General features: G+C 40.7%; 1 protein-coding gene across 10 annotated transcripts in view; it reads right to left on the reverse strand.

Annotated features, from left to right (window-relative positions):
• The window catches only part of HECW1 (HECT, C2 and WW domain containing E3 ubiquitin protein ligase 1), a 453917-nt gene that overhangs the window by 101910 nt on the left and 336930 nt on the right, over positions 1 to 15077 (reverse strand). For 7 of the 10 annotated variants that reach the window (XM_017515382.2, XM_017515378.2, XM_017515381.2 and 4 more), the window contains 2 exons: positions 10923 to 11024; positions 5391 to 5541 (listed from right to left, as the gene is read on the reverse strand). In XM_017515382.2, the coding sequence (XP_017370871.1) occupies positions 5391 to 5541; positions 10923 to 11024 (253 nt within the window). The remainder of the gene's footprint in view (positions 1 to 5390; positions 5542 to 10922; positions 11025 to 15077) is intronic. The other 3 variants (XM_017515385.2, XM_037733811.1, XM_037733810.1) reach the window with 1 other exon arrangement.

A 15077-nucleotide genomic window follows, 5' to 3' on the forward strand; every position in this document is an offset into this window, starting at 1 on the left:
GAATGGGGCCTGCCAAAGCTAAGGCAGCTGCTACTGGGAGGATTCCCTGAATGCCTTATGGCAGACTGAGTTTCTCAAAATGGCTCAACGATATTTTTAGACCCACATGCTCTTCCAGAAGTGTATTCCTCTCCTTTAAAAGATAGAATCCATGTCCCCTTCAACTACCTTGACTAATAGAGTTAGTAACACTTTGTGATGGATCTTGGCAGCCATGCTCTGAGGCGGCCCAGGCGACATGGAAAGTCTCTGTGCAGGTGTCCTGGCTGAGAGGCCCAGCCAACAGCCAGCATCAAGCTCCTAATATGCAAGTCTCCAGGCCTGGCCACCCTCTGACTGCAACCAGGCGATATCCCTGGAGAGAACTGCCTAGTTGGGCCCAGTCAAACCAGAACCATGAGAAATCATGGTAAGAAGAAATGCTTGGGGTTGTTTTATGCCACTACATTTGGTGTGGTTTTACTTAGCAACAGATGCCTGGAACAGGGCTTACACAAAAGTCAAGTTGTAGCCTCTTATTTCATTCCCAATGTGCAGTGACCACAGCAGAGCATTATGAGTAAATCTGATCTTATTTGATGAGGATAATGTCAGCAATGTCATGACCTACTTCACATGTCCTCAGCTGGACCTTGGTTGTCTCAGGCCTTCCTAAGTCAACAGCCTCAAATCCTGAATTCAACCCCACGTCTGACCTCTGCTGAAGCACAGAGGCAGTTTGGGGAAGCAGGACACACAGTGGCTTGAGGAGGGTCTCAGTCTCACAGGGCAGGACTGCAGCCTCAGAGCTCCCCCAGCTTTAAACAGGAGAGACAGGCAGCTCTCTCCTATTTCTTCAAGAATTATCCATCAAAGTCCCCCTCCATTTTTTTTGTAGCAAAATATTAAATATTTATGGTATATAAAAGGCTCATGAAAATTAGCTAGAAAGTCAACTGAAATAGATAATTTGTAAATGGACAGACAGACACACATACACACACCCCAAACAAGGAAAAAAAGAAAAAGTCCTCCAAAATCAAGCAAAACCAATGAGCCAACTAAATAACCTCACCCCTCTTCAAAAGCTGAAAAACAGACATTTCACATGGGAGAAACTATTGTTACTAAAGGAAAGCTTATGGAAAACAAGTTGACCCTTGCTCCAGCAAGTGAAATGTAAGTGGTATCAGAATACCAGGAGCACCTCTTAAATCAACAAAAACAAACCAAAAGATGAGATGGAAGTGAAGCTGTGGCTGTTGGCGGAGTAAACCCCTAGAATCACAATGTCTAATGAAGAAAGTTTGGCATTGATACTGAAGAGGGAGACCCAGGCATCTCAGATCAACTTCCCCTTTTCATTCCTAAGACTGTAAACTTCCCTTTTTCATTCCTAAGACTGTAAACCGAAGCCCTCTTCATATGTAATTCCTAAGACTGTAAACTGAGACCCTTTTCATATGTTAAGCTATAAACCTAAGATTCTTCCACGTGTAACATCTAAAGTATAAGCCTATATAAAGAAGGAACCTTCCTTTGTTAGGTGAGCTTGGCTATTAGGCAAATATGCTACCTTGCTCCCGGCCAAATAAACTCCTTCCTCCTGTATTCAGTGTCTGAGAGATCTGTTGTTTCCCGAGGCCGCTCCTGCTACAATACCAAATACCAAATTCACATTTATCTACCTTGGCCTACTCTTTGGGGAAGAGAATCCTAAAGAAACCCTCCACTACAAGGCAATCTTAATACTTAGTGGGCCCCTGTGACAAAAACAGTGACAAAAGCAAGAAGCAAAACATTCAACAATATGAAATTAGGTTAACTAGACTTTGGCCATTCAGTGGAATACTATATGAGCAATTACATGTTAATCTGAAGACTTTGCAGCAATTTGAAATGCTTAGAGTTTTGTAAGTGAAAAAAGAATATGAAATTAACTACATATCACCGTTGTGACCATGTAAGGATTGTGCATGCATATGGAAATTGAAGATGGCTACATGTTTTAAAAAAGCGAACTTGGCTGGGTGCAGTGGCTCATGTCTGTAATCCCAGCACTGTCAGATGGTAAGACAGGTAGATCACTTGAGGCCAGTAGTTTGAGACCTGCATGGCCACCATGGTGAGACCCTGTCTCTACCAAAAATGCAGAAATTTGCCAGATGTGGTGGCACGTGCCTGTAGTCCCAACTCCTGGGGAGGCTGAGGCAGGAGAATTGCTTGAACCCAGGAGGCAGAGGTTGCAGTGAGCTGAGATTGCGCCACTGCACTCCAGCCCAGGTGACTGAGCCAGAGTTCATCTCAAAAAAAAAAAAAAAAGAAAAAGAAAAGAAAGCTAAATAATCCTTGGGATAGTTAGAGTGTAGATCACTTTTTTCTATTTAAAACTTCTATTTCCCTTAAATTATCATAACTCTATACAAATAATTTAAAAATCAAACTTTAGTTGATTATTTAAAATAAAAATACATCTTTATATTTTCTGTTTTTCAGTAAATATTTGTGAAAGTAGAGTTCATTAACTCTGGACATTCTGAAAGTATAGGAATTAATTCAGGAAACAATCTTGTGCTGAGTCCTATTAAACTTCCGGCCCCACACTAGGCGCTGGGGGCAGAAAGGGGTAGAAAGAAGAGTAAGGCTCTGGCACAGAAGCAGGCATATTCCGGAGGCTGTAGGGGAGGAAGTCCCTGGCTCTGTGTAGGGGATTCTGGGATGGTGCTCCGGGGCACATGACATTGAGTCAGGCCTATAGAACCAGATGTGTTTCAGGTGGGAAGCAGGCAGTGAGGCACTTTCCCGCAGTGGGAGCATGTGGCCAAGCCCTAAAGGCCTGGAAGACTGTGCCGCGTCTGGGGATCGGCCGAGTTGGCTCATGGTCACTGCGACCTACCACACAAGCTTACACATGGCTGTTGTGTCCTCTGCACTTCCCAATGTCTGTCTCCTTGCACAAACACATTTAATTTTCAATCATTTGGCTAGGCTCAAGGAAAATGCCTTGAAACACTGAATAATGCTTCCACGTGGTTGTGAGCCAGTAAGCATTGTAAATTTCTCCAGATAACTGTGGGTTATCAAAAAAATGACCTTGTGTGTGGCCGAACGTGAGATGGATAGAAGACTGGAAGTGCACTTTCTGGGGCTGCCTGTTACCATGCAAAATCACAAAAAGTTTTAAATACTTGAAAGCAATAGATTAAGATAAGTATGGAAAAGCTCAGATATTTATCTGAAGGTTATCTGATCTTCCCTAGGTATATTTTTTCACTAGAAATAAGTACCTTCTCAAACTGCTAAATTCCTTTTCTTTTATCTGTCCAGATGGATGTAGCAAATGCAACTTCCTATTCGGCAAAGTCCAGCTGCCTCTCCCAGCATGTTCACCTCCACTGGAGGGCACAGGAATTTACATATCAAAGGCTACAAAACTTATTTGGAGACCTGGTTCAGGACGGATTTGGCCTAATTTTTGTATTATGCAAGCTGATCACCCTGATAAACTTCATGGATAGTTATGCCATAGGTCAAGGTGCTTCCTTCTGATGCAGATTCATTGTCTTGCTTTGGTTGTTGTTCAAAACAGCACCTTGCATAAATACAGCCTGATGATGCCTTCCCGTTTCTCAGCCTGCTAAACAATGGAAGCTTATCAGTTTTGGCAAGACAGACCTAGGGGCTAACTTCTGCCTATGGAATCACAATAGGATCTCTATGTAAAATGAGCTTACTGTGTCTTTTACATTTTCAGATTTTTTTTACATTTCAAGAGGGTCTTGTTGCAATCACCATGAAAGGACTCTCCCATGGATTTGTGGTCCATTTGGGTTATCAGGAGTTCTTCCCTTTAACATGCTTTGCTAGGTTGGGAATGATTGTAAAGTGTGCTGCCAACACAAGTCTTTCATGGTTCTCGTTAATGACTTAAACACTCAGCTGCTGATAGGGAAAACTGGAAAGCAAATGTCTTCCAAATGCTCAAGCAATGAAAGAACGTTCTAGTGATTTTCACCTAAAGCATGCTCCTCTGTGTACAATAGTAGCCAGAAGTTTGTTTTTTTTTTTTTTGTTTCCATGTTTTGTTTTGTTTTGTTTTGTTTTGAGATAAAGTCTTACTCTGTCACCCAGCAGTGCAATCTCGGTTCACTGCAACCTCCACCTCCCAGGTTCAAGTGATTCTCCTGCCTCAGCCTCCCGAATAGCTGAGATTACGGGCAACTGCCACCACCCCCAGCTATTTTTTTTGTATTTTTAGTAGAGATGGGTTTCACCATGTTGGCTAGGCTGGTCTCGCACTCCTGATTTCAAATGATCCTCGTGCCTTGGCCTCTCAAAGTGCTGGGTTTACAGGGGTGGGCCATTGTGCCCGGGCCCTGTGTGTTTTAAATAGGACTAAATTGTTTCTCTCCCTTTTTTTCCTGGCAGATAACAATTAAGTTTCAAAGGCATTTGCTATCAGTAGGTGTGTTCCACAAACCCAGTTCTTCATTCTTTTTAGTCTTTCTCAGCTTTTCCTTCACCTTCATACCTGACATGAAAGCAAGACAGCATGTGGGTGCAATTTCAACTGAGGAAGGCTCAGTTTACATTCCTGGTGATTAAAAGTATCCTGAAGCTACCACCCCAGTCTTAAAGAGCAAGATGTCAGGGAGAATGCTCTATACTAGTTTACGGCATCACCTCTGACATGAATGGCTCACTGTTTAAGCCTGATATGGTTTAAGACTTAGTTTGCAGGTTAAAAATAAAATAACATCTTTACAAGTTTAATAGAGAGGGCCTAATTTTTCAACAAAATAATTCTCAAAAATATTTTTAAACATTTCTTTTTCTAAGATGAAGGTTTTTCAATGATTATTACTGATGGACATATATCAATTATGGGACCAGCGTAGGAATGCACATGGTGATTTATGAGACAGTTTCTTCTCCAGGCAGCTTTTAGTCTTCTTATGAAACCTGTCCTTGGAATGTTCTTAACTGAGGTCTGAATCCTTTTGAGAACTATGTGATGTGTATGGACCAGTCTGCTAGAAAAATGTGTATCCATGTATCATTTGGATAGAGTGCCTGGAAAGTTCAAGGAACACTGATGTCCTTGGTGAACATCCCAGCAGAGAGGGATACACCCACCCTTGTTAAGAACTCCTGTTTTTGAGCCTAGGCCATTAAGAAGTTCAGAGGATTTCCCATCTGAACTTAAATGACACTCAAGCATAACTTGTGTCTTGCCAACAAATTCTAAATTTAACTTTCCAAGTACTTACTAGGAACAGGTTTCTTAAGGTACTTAATTACTTTCAAGTCTCCCTACACCATCTGGGCAGAAAAGTGTAAGGGGAGAGTCTCTAGCTGCCATTCTCCTTTCACTGTGGTTTAGGGGAGCTCATTGCATACTGATCACCAACCGCCTGTTGAGTTGCTCCATCTGCTGGATGGACCCCGATCTCCGCATGCCGTCCGGGGTGGCTGCTGCCGTGGGACGCTGCCAGGTGGTTGTGCGGTTCACGTGGTCCACATAAAAGACCCGCCCATGGCTGTCAATTCGAGCTTCCCAGTCTAGTTTTAATAAAAAGGCAAAAAGAAAAATCAAGGACAAACCACTGACCCATGTGAAACACATACCACTTCCAGGTCTTCTGCAGGTAGAACTCACCGTTGGTTCATGGCAGCAGGCCAGACCCTGTCCACAGCACCTGCCACAACTTCTGGGGCACTGGCATGAACTCAGGAGCTCAGAAAACAATTTAATGAACTCAGACTCTCTGCTCAGCCATATTAAATAGTAGCTGTGGTTCCTTGATCAAGACCTATGTTAAAATTCTAATAATTTTCTTTTTTTTTTAGATGGAGTCTTGTTCTGTCACCCAGGCTGGAGTGCACGGGCTGGAGTGCAGTGGTGTGATCTCGGCTCACTACAACCTATGCATCCTGGGTTTAAGCAATTCTCCTGATTCAGCTTCCTGAGTAGCTGGGATTACAGGTGCCCACCACCATGTCTGGCTAATTTTTGTATTTTTAGTAAAGACGGGGTTTCACCATGTTGGCCATGGTTGGCCAGGCTTGTCTCGAACTCCTGACCTCAGGTGATCTGCCTGCCTTGGCCTCCCAAAGTGCTGGGATTACAGACATGAGCCACCATATCTGGCCAAAATTCTAATAATTTCTAAAGAGGAAGTCTAATGTTTAATTAATTTATTTCTTTAGATATGTACATTCTCACTGTCATACTTGTTGGTTACTCAAATGACAGCCGTGGAAGATTGGAGCATCCTCCGGTAGGAGTTTACATTGTGATGCTGGAGAACCCTCTCTTTGTTAAATTTAAGAGAGGGCAATTAGGTTCAGTGGAAAGTGGCCCTCAGATGAAAACCAGTTTTAACTACTGTTTTAAAATCCTGGTTCTGCGAATTTGGATGACCTCTGTCTTATATTTGGCAAACTTAACTGCCTTTCCTTCTGAGTGGGTGAATGGAAGAAAATGATTCTTAGGGCTTCAAAACAGCCTTTTGATAAGTTGTTAATTAACAGTGCATATTCAACCTGCAGCTGTCAAATATCTCTGGCCACCAAACCAAACCAAACCAGTAACTAGGAAGTATGCTTTTGTTGATAAATAACCATCCCAAACAGTAGAGGGAGCCTGAGATTAAAAAAAAAAAGTTCCCTTCCCAAATTAAAAACAAAATAAAACAAAACGAGAAAACGAAAAGGTGGAAGCATGGATGATTCACTACATCGTACATGCAGGGGCTGAGGTGGGGTGAGGTGGGTGGAAAAGAGCTGGAAGCAATGAGTTCACATCTGAGCGCAACAGAGAAGAGCAGTATCTGCTGTACAGAGATGGGCAAAGCTTTAAGAGCCACACATCACATTGTGGAAATAGCAGCACTGTGATAAAGTTATGCTGAAAATGCTCGAGACTAAAGAAGAAAAAGCAAAAATGACTGCAAAGGGAAGGAAACCCTCCAGCCTTTTAAGTGAGAAAAGCCATAGCTTTTGGGAGTAGATCAGATATTGACAGTTCCATTGAAAACTTATCATTCAGGTAATGACATAGCAACTCTCAATTTTTTAAGGGAAAAATATATTTGGCATATTTATGGTTTTATATGTATATAGTGTATCTGTTTGTGGCATTATGACTTATGTCTGACCTGACAGATTGTCAAATAATGCATTACGGCTTATGTCTGACCTGACGGACTGTCAAATAATGCCCAGTGAAAACCCCTAAACACCAATTCAATTTATAAGACAAATTGAAGGAAAGATGTAGGCAGATTGTATAAATATGTCCTAGGAGGTTTTGATTAAAGTCGATCTAATGATTATCTAATGATAATCCAGCTGTCAAGTGTCAGGTGTAAATGGTAATTAGCTCATGGATGAAATTGTGTATACATATGATTACTAGGTAATTAATCTTGATTCAGAAAGTTAAAAATTTTGATGGATCCAACTAATATTAGTAAAAGCAATAGGACAATTATTTTTCTTCAATCCAACATGACTGTTATCCAACAAAAAATGAGCATTAGTCTTTGAAGAGCACTATGTAATTTAAAATTCAACAAACTGTGCAGCACTGAGTCTGAACTAGAAGACCATGCCACGTCCTGTGGACACAGAGCTGAGTGACACATGACCCTGCCCTCCAGGAACCTACAGTAAAGAAAGGACTCCTTCACAGATGAAGGTTGGGTTTTATAAATTAAGGGGAAAAGCCAGAACATGAAGCTGCAATAATGATAATCTATCACCACACATTTCAATTCCTCATGGAAAAGTGTGGTAAGCCCAACAGCTGGGCTCTTTTGTCAATACATTAAATATCTGGAATGTATTGTGCTAATTATATACTTATATATATTCAGAAAATAATAGCTAAGTGCAATCAGAAATTATGAACATGTTTTCTGGGTTGCTTTGTAAAGAATTTACTTTTACATATTTTGTGATTAAAGAAAAAACATTCAAAATGGAACTTCAGGTGTCAACATGACTTAAAGGGCTCGGCACTGTGATGCCATGAATTTGTCTAAACAGCCACCTGAAAACAGTAACTTCATGATGCTGGGGCAAGTTATGGAAATGCAGGTCAGGTCAATTCACTTGTGACAGAAGCATCTATTGCACACTAAATTATATGTTCTCCACAAAGTCCAAGAACAATGTAAAACCTGATAATGCATCATATTTAGTTATCATATTAATAAAGACCTATACAACTGTACATTTTGAACAATTTTAACAAATGCAATACTATCTCATAGTCTAGACCTTTCTCTTGAACTTCAGAATCACATATCCAATTTTCTTCTTCATATCACTACGTAGATGACATCTCAAATATAAGATGATCGAAACCAAGTGTTGGATCCCACCAAAACCTGCTCTGCCTGCAGCCTTCCCTGCCCACCTCAATTTAATCTTGATCCAGAAAGTTAAAATTTTTGATGGATTGCAAACTAATATTAGTTAGGCAACTCCATCTTTGTAGGTTGAAACTCTTAGGTCATTTTTGTTACCTATCTTTCTCTCACATTCATATCCAATCTGTCATCAAATCTTCCTTTAAAATATATGTCGAGAATTAGACCACTCTTCATCACCTCCACTGCTCCCACCCTGGACCAAACTACCATTGTTTGTCACCTGGGTCGCTGCATAAAGACATAATCTTATGTTGAATCTCATGCTTCTATCCTTCCTCTTCCCAATTTATTCCCTACACAGCAAACAAGGCAAACTTTTCAAAACCTAAGGCAGACAATGTCACTTCTCTGCTCAAAACTCTACAATGTCCTGCTTTCATCCAGAGTAGAAGTCAAAGCCCTTAAGTGGTTTACATGGCCCTACATGGTTTGGGCCTTGCTAGGTCCCTGACCACATCACCTGTGCCTTCTCCCTTCCTCAGTCTGCTCCAGACACACTGGTCTCTTGTTCCTCAAACCCACCAGGGTGTTTCCACCTCCTGGCTGGCAGTGGCCATTCCCTGTGCCTGCAAAGCCCTTTCTGCCCAACACTCGCAGGGATAACTCCCTTAACCCTCACATGTTGCCTTCTCAATGAAGCCTACTCTCACCACTTGGTTTAAAATTGCAAACCAGCCACCACCACACATTCTCAGAGATCCCTCACTCTGGTCTATTTTTGCTTTTCCATAGCACCTCATATGCTAGTCCAGTCCCTTTTTAACTATTTTATTGTTTGGTAATCTGTCTTCCAGACTAGACTGTAAGCTCCATGAGGGCAGGAATCTATCTATTTTGCTTACCAACAATAGTACCTAGCACAGGGTGAACATTCAATTAGTATTTGTTGAATGAGTATCAGCAATAAAGTAATTCTTGACTATTTGAGATTATTTAACAATATTCTATTGGTAGGATTCATTAACAATTTTTCTAAGATCTTCCAATGTTATGTGGATTGAAAATAGAAAACTATCTGGAGAAATTTGTTTTCATTTTTGAAAGTCGTTTATATAAAGTAATTCTTTTACAATGAATTTATATACAATCATTTATAATATTTGCATGTATAACTAGTTATCTGTACTGCATAGATTGGAAGTAGATTCATGCCCTGAAAGTTTATTTGTTGTCGGGAACATGTCCCTTTCCTGGAGAGAACATGCTATACATATTTTTCAAATAAGTGTTACCTAGGAAGTATTTATAGTGATGCTAAAATTTTACTATTCATTTATGGAATGTCCACAAATCAGTGTATAAATAAAGAAATCAGGCATCAAAAGTTCAAGGACATGATGTTTGGCTTGGCCCCTGAAAAACAAATATTGTGTTTCTTTAAATTAGTCCACATATTAAAGATGTTTGTTGATTTCTCACCAACAAATTACAATTGAATAGAGTAGTGGCGTTCCTGTAAAATACAACGCATTACCAAGAATAGATGAATTAAGAAATAAGCACTTCTCCTTTTGAAAACTGTAACTGCTTCATGTAAGCACAGGGAAAAGAATGTAAAGAAACACGGGTTCCTTGCATTCTGGAAAGATTTTGTAGTTGTAAAAATCTACCAAATCTTAAATATTATCTTTGCTTGAAAAATAAGTCTAAACCAAAACAGAGATGTTCTAGAATTCATGAACATATGTGACGCTATGTGAATAATGTCTGGAGTGTCAATTTCTTCCTATAAATTTATTAAATGGTGTATTATGAGGTTAAAGCTAGAATGGCATCTAGAGACTATCTAGGTCAAACCTTTCATTTAGCAGTTGAAGACATTCAAACTTCATTTAAAAAATTTTACAAATGAGAAAACTAAGTCTCTGAGAGATTAAATGAATTTCTCAAGTTCAGATGACTAGTTAGATAATTATTAATTACATACTACAGTTAGCAGGAGAAATGACGTTGAATTCTATCTTAAAGATGATATTTTGCCTAGCAACCCCTAGGAACTGCAGAAGAAATTTGAAGCTATTACTTATTGATGCAAGTTATAGCAAGGAAAGTATAAGTTCATGTGCCCAGGTGGGTTGAAGTTGTTTTAATATGTGGAGATGCCTGTGATGTAACAGATCAAATGGAGAACAATAGGGTTATTCTATCTTGAACTGCAAATTTTAAATATAAAATATAAAATTTGGGACTTAAAGGTCATGAACAGTTAGCAAAGACTAGTCAAGTCTAATAAAGAAATGCTTTCTATTTCAGAAGTTGAGAGGTGCTGAAAACACTGTATCATCTCTTCAAGATCACACGGTGAAACCACTAATCAAAAAAAACAAACAGAAAGATCCCAAAAATCCCATCGGTTTTTAAAGGAGGTGTCATGTTGGTTTTTGTTAACAGTGTAAGGCACAGAGTTGGGAAAGACTTTAGATGTTCACAAACAAATTCATACTGACCTGCTTAGACTTGATAGGAAGAGTTAAGACACAGATTTTAAAAACTAAAGCTTACTTGGTGGAAGAGGCTCATCGATTGTTGGGTAGTGATGATGTTCAGGCCTCAGGGAAGGAAGCTGGCTTACTGGCTGGGAATTATGGAGTATAGGACATTCACCTACGGACAAGATAGTCAATACATTCAGATTCATTCACTGCTGTGGCAACATCATCAAAAAAGCATGACTGTAAAACCACTACAAAAAACAACCCCCAAAGAGTGGGCAATCCATCTGTGTGTGTGTCAGTTTGCTATGTTCACAGTCATTTATCAGGGGGGAAATATATTTTTTTTTAAAAAGAAGAAAATCCAAACATTTCATAACTAATGATCTGTGCCACAGAGTCCAATATGTAGGATTTGAGTCTGATTCTGTAACGACCCGAATTTCCTGAATCAGAAGGTGGCACCAGAAAGGAACACAAGAGAAAATTAGCAGAGCCCGATTTTAGCCTCGTGGAGGAAATAGGCCTGTTTGAGGGAAATGCAGCATTTTATAAGGTTCCATAAAAGCTCCTTGGGCTTGTGCAAAACAACACCTCCTCACTTGGATAGGTTTCATCACAGGGCTGCTGAAAGGCCGTTTTTCAGGTTTTTGAGGGGAATGAACTCTTAGATGGTGCCTTTCCAAGACAGGTCAAGGAGCTGGTGAGCCAAGAATGTAAATTCCTATAGTAGGAAAGCTAGAGGCTGGGGGGTGAGGGAGGGGAGCCAAGGTGCTGAGGGATCTCAGGACTGTCCGGATTATTTTGAGGAGAAATCAGACAAGCCAGTGTGCTCTGGAAAGAGGAAAGGACAAGAGACAAAGGAAATAGATTAAAAAGCAGAAAGACCGTGACAGGAAAGCTCAAAACACAGAAGTGGGAAAGGAGGAGGAAGAAAGACAGACATGGAGAAATTTTAGAAATAAACATATCCACAGGATGCATGCCTCAGATTATTAAAAGGAAACTGACAACAGCCAGAGCTCATATTGTTCTCAGTTCAGACTTATAATGAACTGAACAATGTTCTGAAGCGGTGTCCTCAGGCATGTGGAGCAGCCGTGCAGAAGGCAGGCCTGCAGCACCAGCTGCTTGGGTCACGTAATCAGAGGTCAGTGCTCTTGATCTTTGCAGGGCCAGAAGGGCCCAGGAAAAAGGACAGCCAGCTATCAGAAGGTTCCTCCTGCCTCACACTGTGCTGATTTTCTTGCAAAACCCTCTTCGGGCCAGAGGGCAAAGGTCAGGCCTTTTCCTTCCGTCCTCTGCTGATGGAAATATCAAGTGTTCCATTATCCGCTGGGTCAAAAAGGAGAGGGACTGGAAAATGGTGGTCAAATGGTTGTCAGATCTCAAATGCTGAATATTTCCTAGAATAACCTTACATGGAAAGGATGATTATTTCTTCTCACTCTAGCTCTATAGACCTGACCAAAAATAAAAATAAGTTAATTTAGGAAGAAAGGTGGGTTTAATTTTCTGATTTAATTCCTAGAGCTAACTGGCAAACAGAAGTAGAGGTATATTCAGTCACAAAGGGTCCTTTTACATGTTGAATATATAACATTATTTGTTGAGCAAATCCTGGTATGTTACTCAAATACTCTGGGTTCTTAGAGATGCTAAAAGAAAACAAGGAAGGTTCCCCTCGTGCTGGCACCCAGTTCCTTGTGGACAGACTGCTGTTTCAAAGATGGGTTCTGTGTTTAAGTGGATACCACACTCGTGTTTGGTTGTATATGTGTTTAGTGTCAGAAATTAAACAAAACCATGGTACAGTTGTTATGTCATCAGCTGCTGCATTTTAAATTTTGTTTCTTTAAAACAACAATTGACTTACCTCTTGAAATTAATGCAACCAATCAGGTTAATTACTCCTCCAAGCTAGTGGAAATACAATATTGTTGACTGCCTGGGGTTAATGGAGCTGATCCCACCTGCTTGTGAACCCCAAGCAAATGCAATGAAGTGACCGACATATCTCAGCCGACTGAATGGATGGAGGCACTGAAGAAGCAAGCAGTTCTATTCTGCACAAGGACGGGGCTCCACATCATCACCCTTGCCTCAAACACAAAGCAAGTGTTGAAACCCTCCAGAACCTTCCAGAAGATTTAAAGCGATGTCCTTTTAAATTCCCTTGTTTTTAAATAATATGACCTAATTGTAGAGAAAAATAGGTTGCCTCGCATATTATTTGAAGCAAAGTGATTTACACCTAATAATGTGACAAATTTCCCTTGCATTACAAAGTGCAGGAAATGCAAATTCAAAGGATTGTTTTAGATGCTTTATACAACACAATTTAATCAGTTAACCTCACTGCCTGTCTGCTTGGAAGAACCCTCACTTGGTGGGAGGCAGAGTACTTTTGCAGTATCATCTCATTTAATTTTCTCAACAACCTTTGAGGGAGATTCTATAATTATACCCATTTTGCACATGAGGAAACTGAGGCACATAGCAGCTAAGTGATTTGGTGTGGAAGTGGCAGGACTGAATATAAAGCAAGGAGGCCTGACTCCAGGGTCTGAGCTCATATCCGCAACATTATATTACTCTTTTCGTTCATCTGCCAAAGGTCTTTTAAGAACTATTTTAAATTGAACTTTTAAAAAGGAGGTATTTATAAAAGGAAATGAGGCAAAAAGTATGAAAAGAACACTAGCCTGTATGGTTGTCAGCTCAGACTTAGAACAGTGTTCTTCCATAAATCGCCGCAGCCTCATTTATGTGGGCATGCAGACAACAAATCCACCTGGGCTAATCTAATGCAGTTTCTTTTTTTCTATTTTTGAGAGAGAGTTCCACTCTTGTTGCCCAGGCTGGAGTGCAATGGTGCTGTCTTGGCTCAGCTCTGCCTCCCAGGTTCAAGTGATTCTCCTGCCTCAGCCTCCTGAGTAGCCGAGATTACAGGCGCCGGCCACTGTGCCTGACCAATTTTTAAAATATATTTTAGTAGAGATGGGGTTTCACCTCGTTGACCAGGCTGGTCTTGAACACCTGACCTCTGGCGATTCACTGGCCTCAGCCTCCCAAAGTGCTGGGATTACAGGTGTGAGCCAGCACACCTGGCCATCTAGTGCAGTTTCTACAGCGAAGGAATTTGTAATCTTAGAAGTCAAAGTGAAGGGGCGATAGGATTTCTTATGGAAGCAGAGGGCACCCACACAATCACATATCAGGCAGGTCATGTCAAAGCCTTGCTTTCTTGAAGCACCTGCTGTTGTGAAATCTGGTGGTAAGTGAGGGACAGTTCCACAATGTAGAACTGTTAGCTCGAGGACTCACTGCTGAGGTGGGAAAGGCTGGCTAGGAAGAAGTCACATGCCAGCACATGCACAGCCTTCAGGAGAGCAAGAGACCCTTCGGGAATCTTCCTAGATCCCCTTGTGATCACTATAGTGAAGGATGGAGGTGCTTCTTAACCTTTTCTGAGTTTATATTCTGCAGAGTTCAGGAACTTAGACATTTCTTTAGAAAGTGCCAATGCCAACGCAGAGATGTCCACTGTGGCCCTGAACACTTCCTGCTCTTCACCTGCTAGACTGTTAGCCTCTCAAGGGCATGGACATGCCTTTTTTGTTTGTAAAACATGCTCTTACATAAATTTACACTGAGCCAGTTTTCAATTTACAATGTATAGATTACCTCCCAACATGGGGGCCAAAAGACGGTGTACACTAAAACAGGGTTATATGGCTCTAAGCTAAGAAAAGTGTCAGTACATTTTTCAATACTAAAAAAAAGTCTTTTAGTGAGAACAGTTATTTGATTGTTTACCTCTTGACCTAGAAAGCCTAAAGTATTTACTATCTGGTTATTTATAGAAAAAGTTTGCAGACCTCCGTAATCCAACATCCTTGCCAGCTCCTACTGTGCCTTTTATGTGGGAATCCCCCAGCTCCTTTTGTTGTCTTATTTTTAATTAGGCTGTAATTATTGAGTAATGTCCATACATCACCTGATGCCAATCCATCTTCCTGTGCCCAGCACATTACATCTGGCCTAGAATAAAGGAGGGCCTCAAAACATCCTTGTCAAAGAAAGGCATTTCCCATTCCATTCTCCTCACAGGAGGGATTTTCCATCCCACTCCTCGTGGGTGCCTTTCCATGCTGTTTTACCTTTCCTCCTGCGTTTCTTTACCTCTACCAATTTCCTTGCGTTTATCATTATTGCACATGCC

Source organism: Cebus imitator, unplaced genomic scaffold (genome assembly GCF_001604975.1).
Source record: "Cebus imitator isolate Cc_AM_T3 unplaced genomic scaffold, Cebus_imitator-1.0 Scaffold548, whole genome shotgun sequence".
Taxonomy (NCBI): Eukaryota; Metazoa; Chordata; class Mammalia; order Primates; family Cebidae; genus Cebus; species Cebus imitator.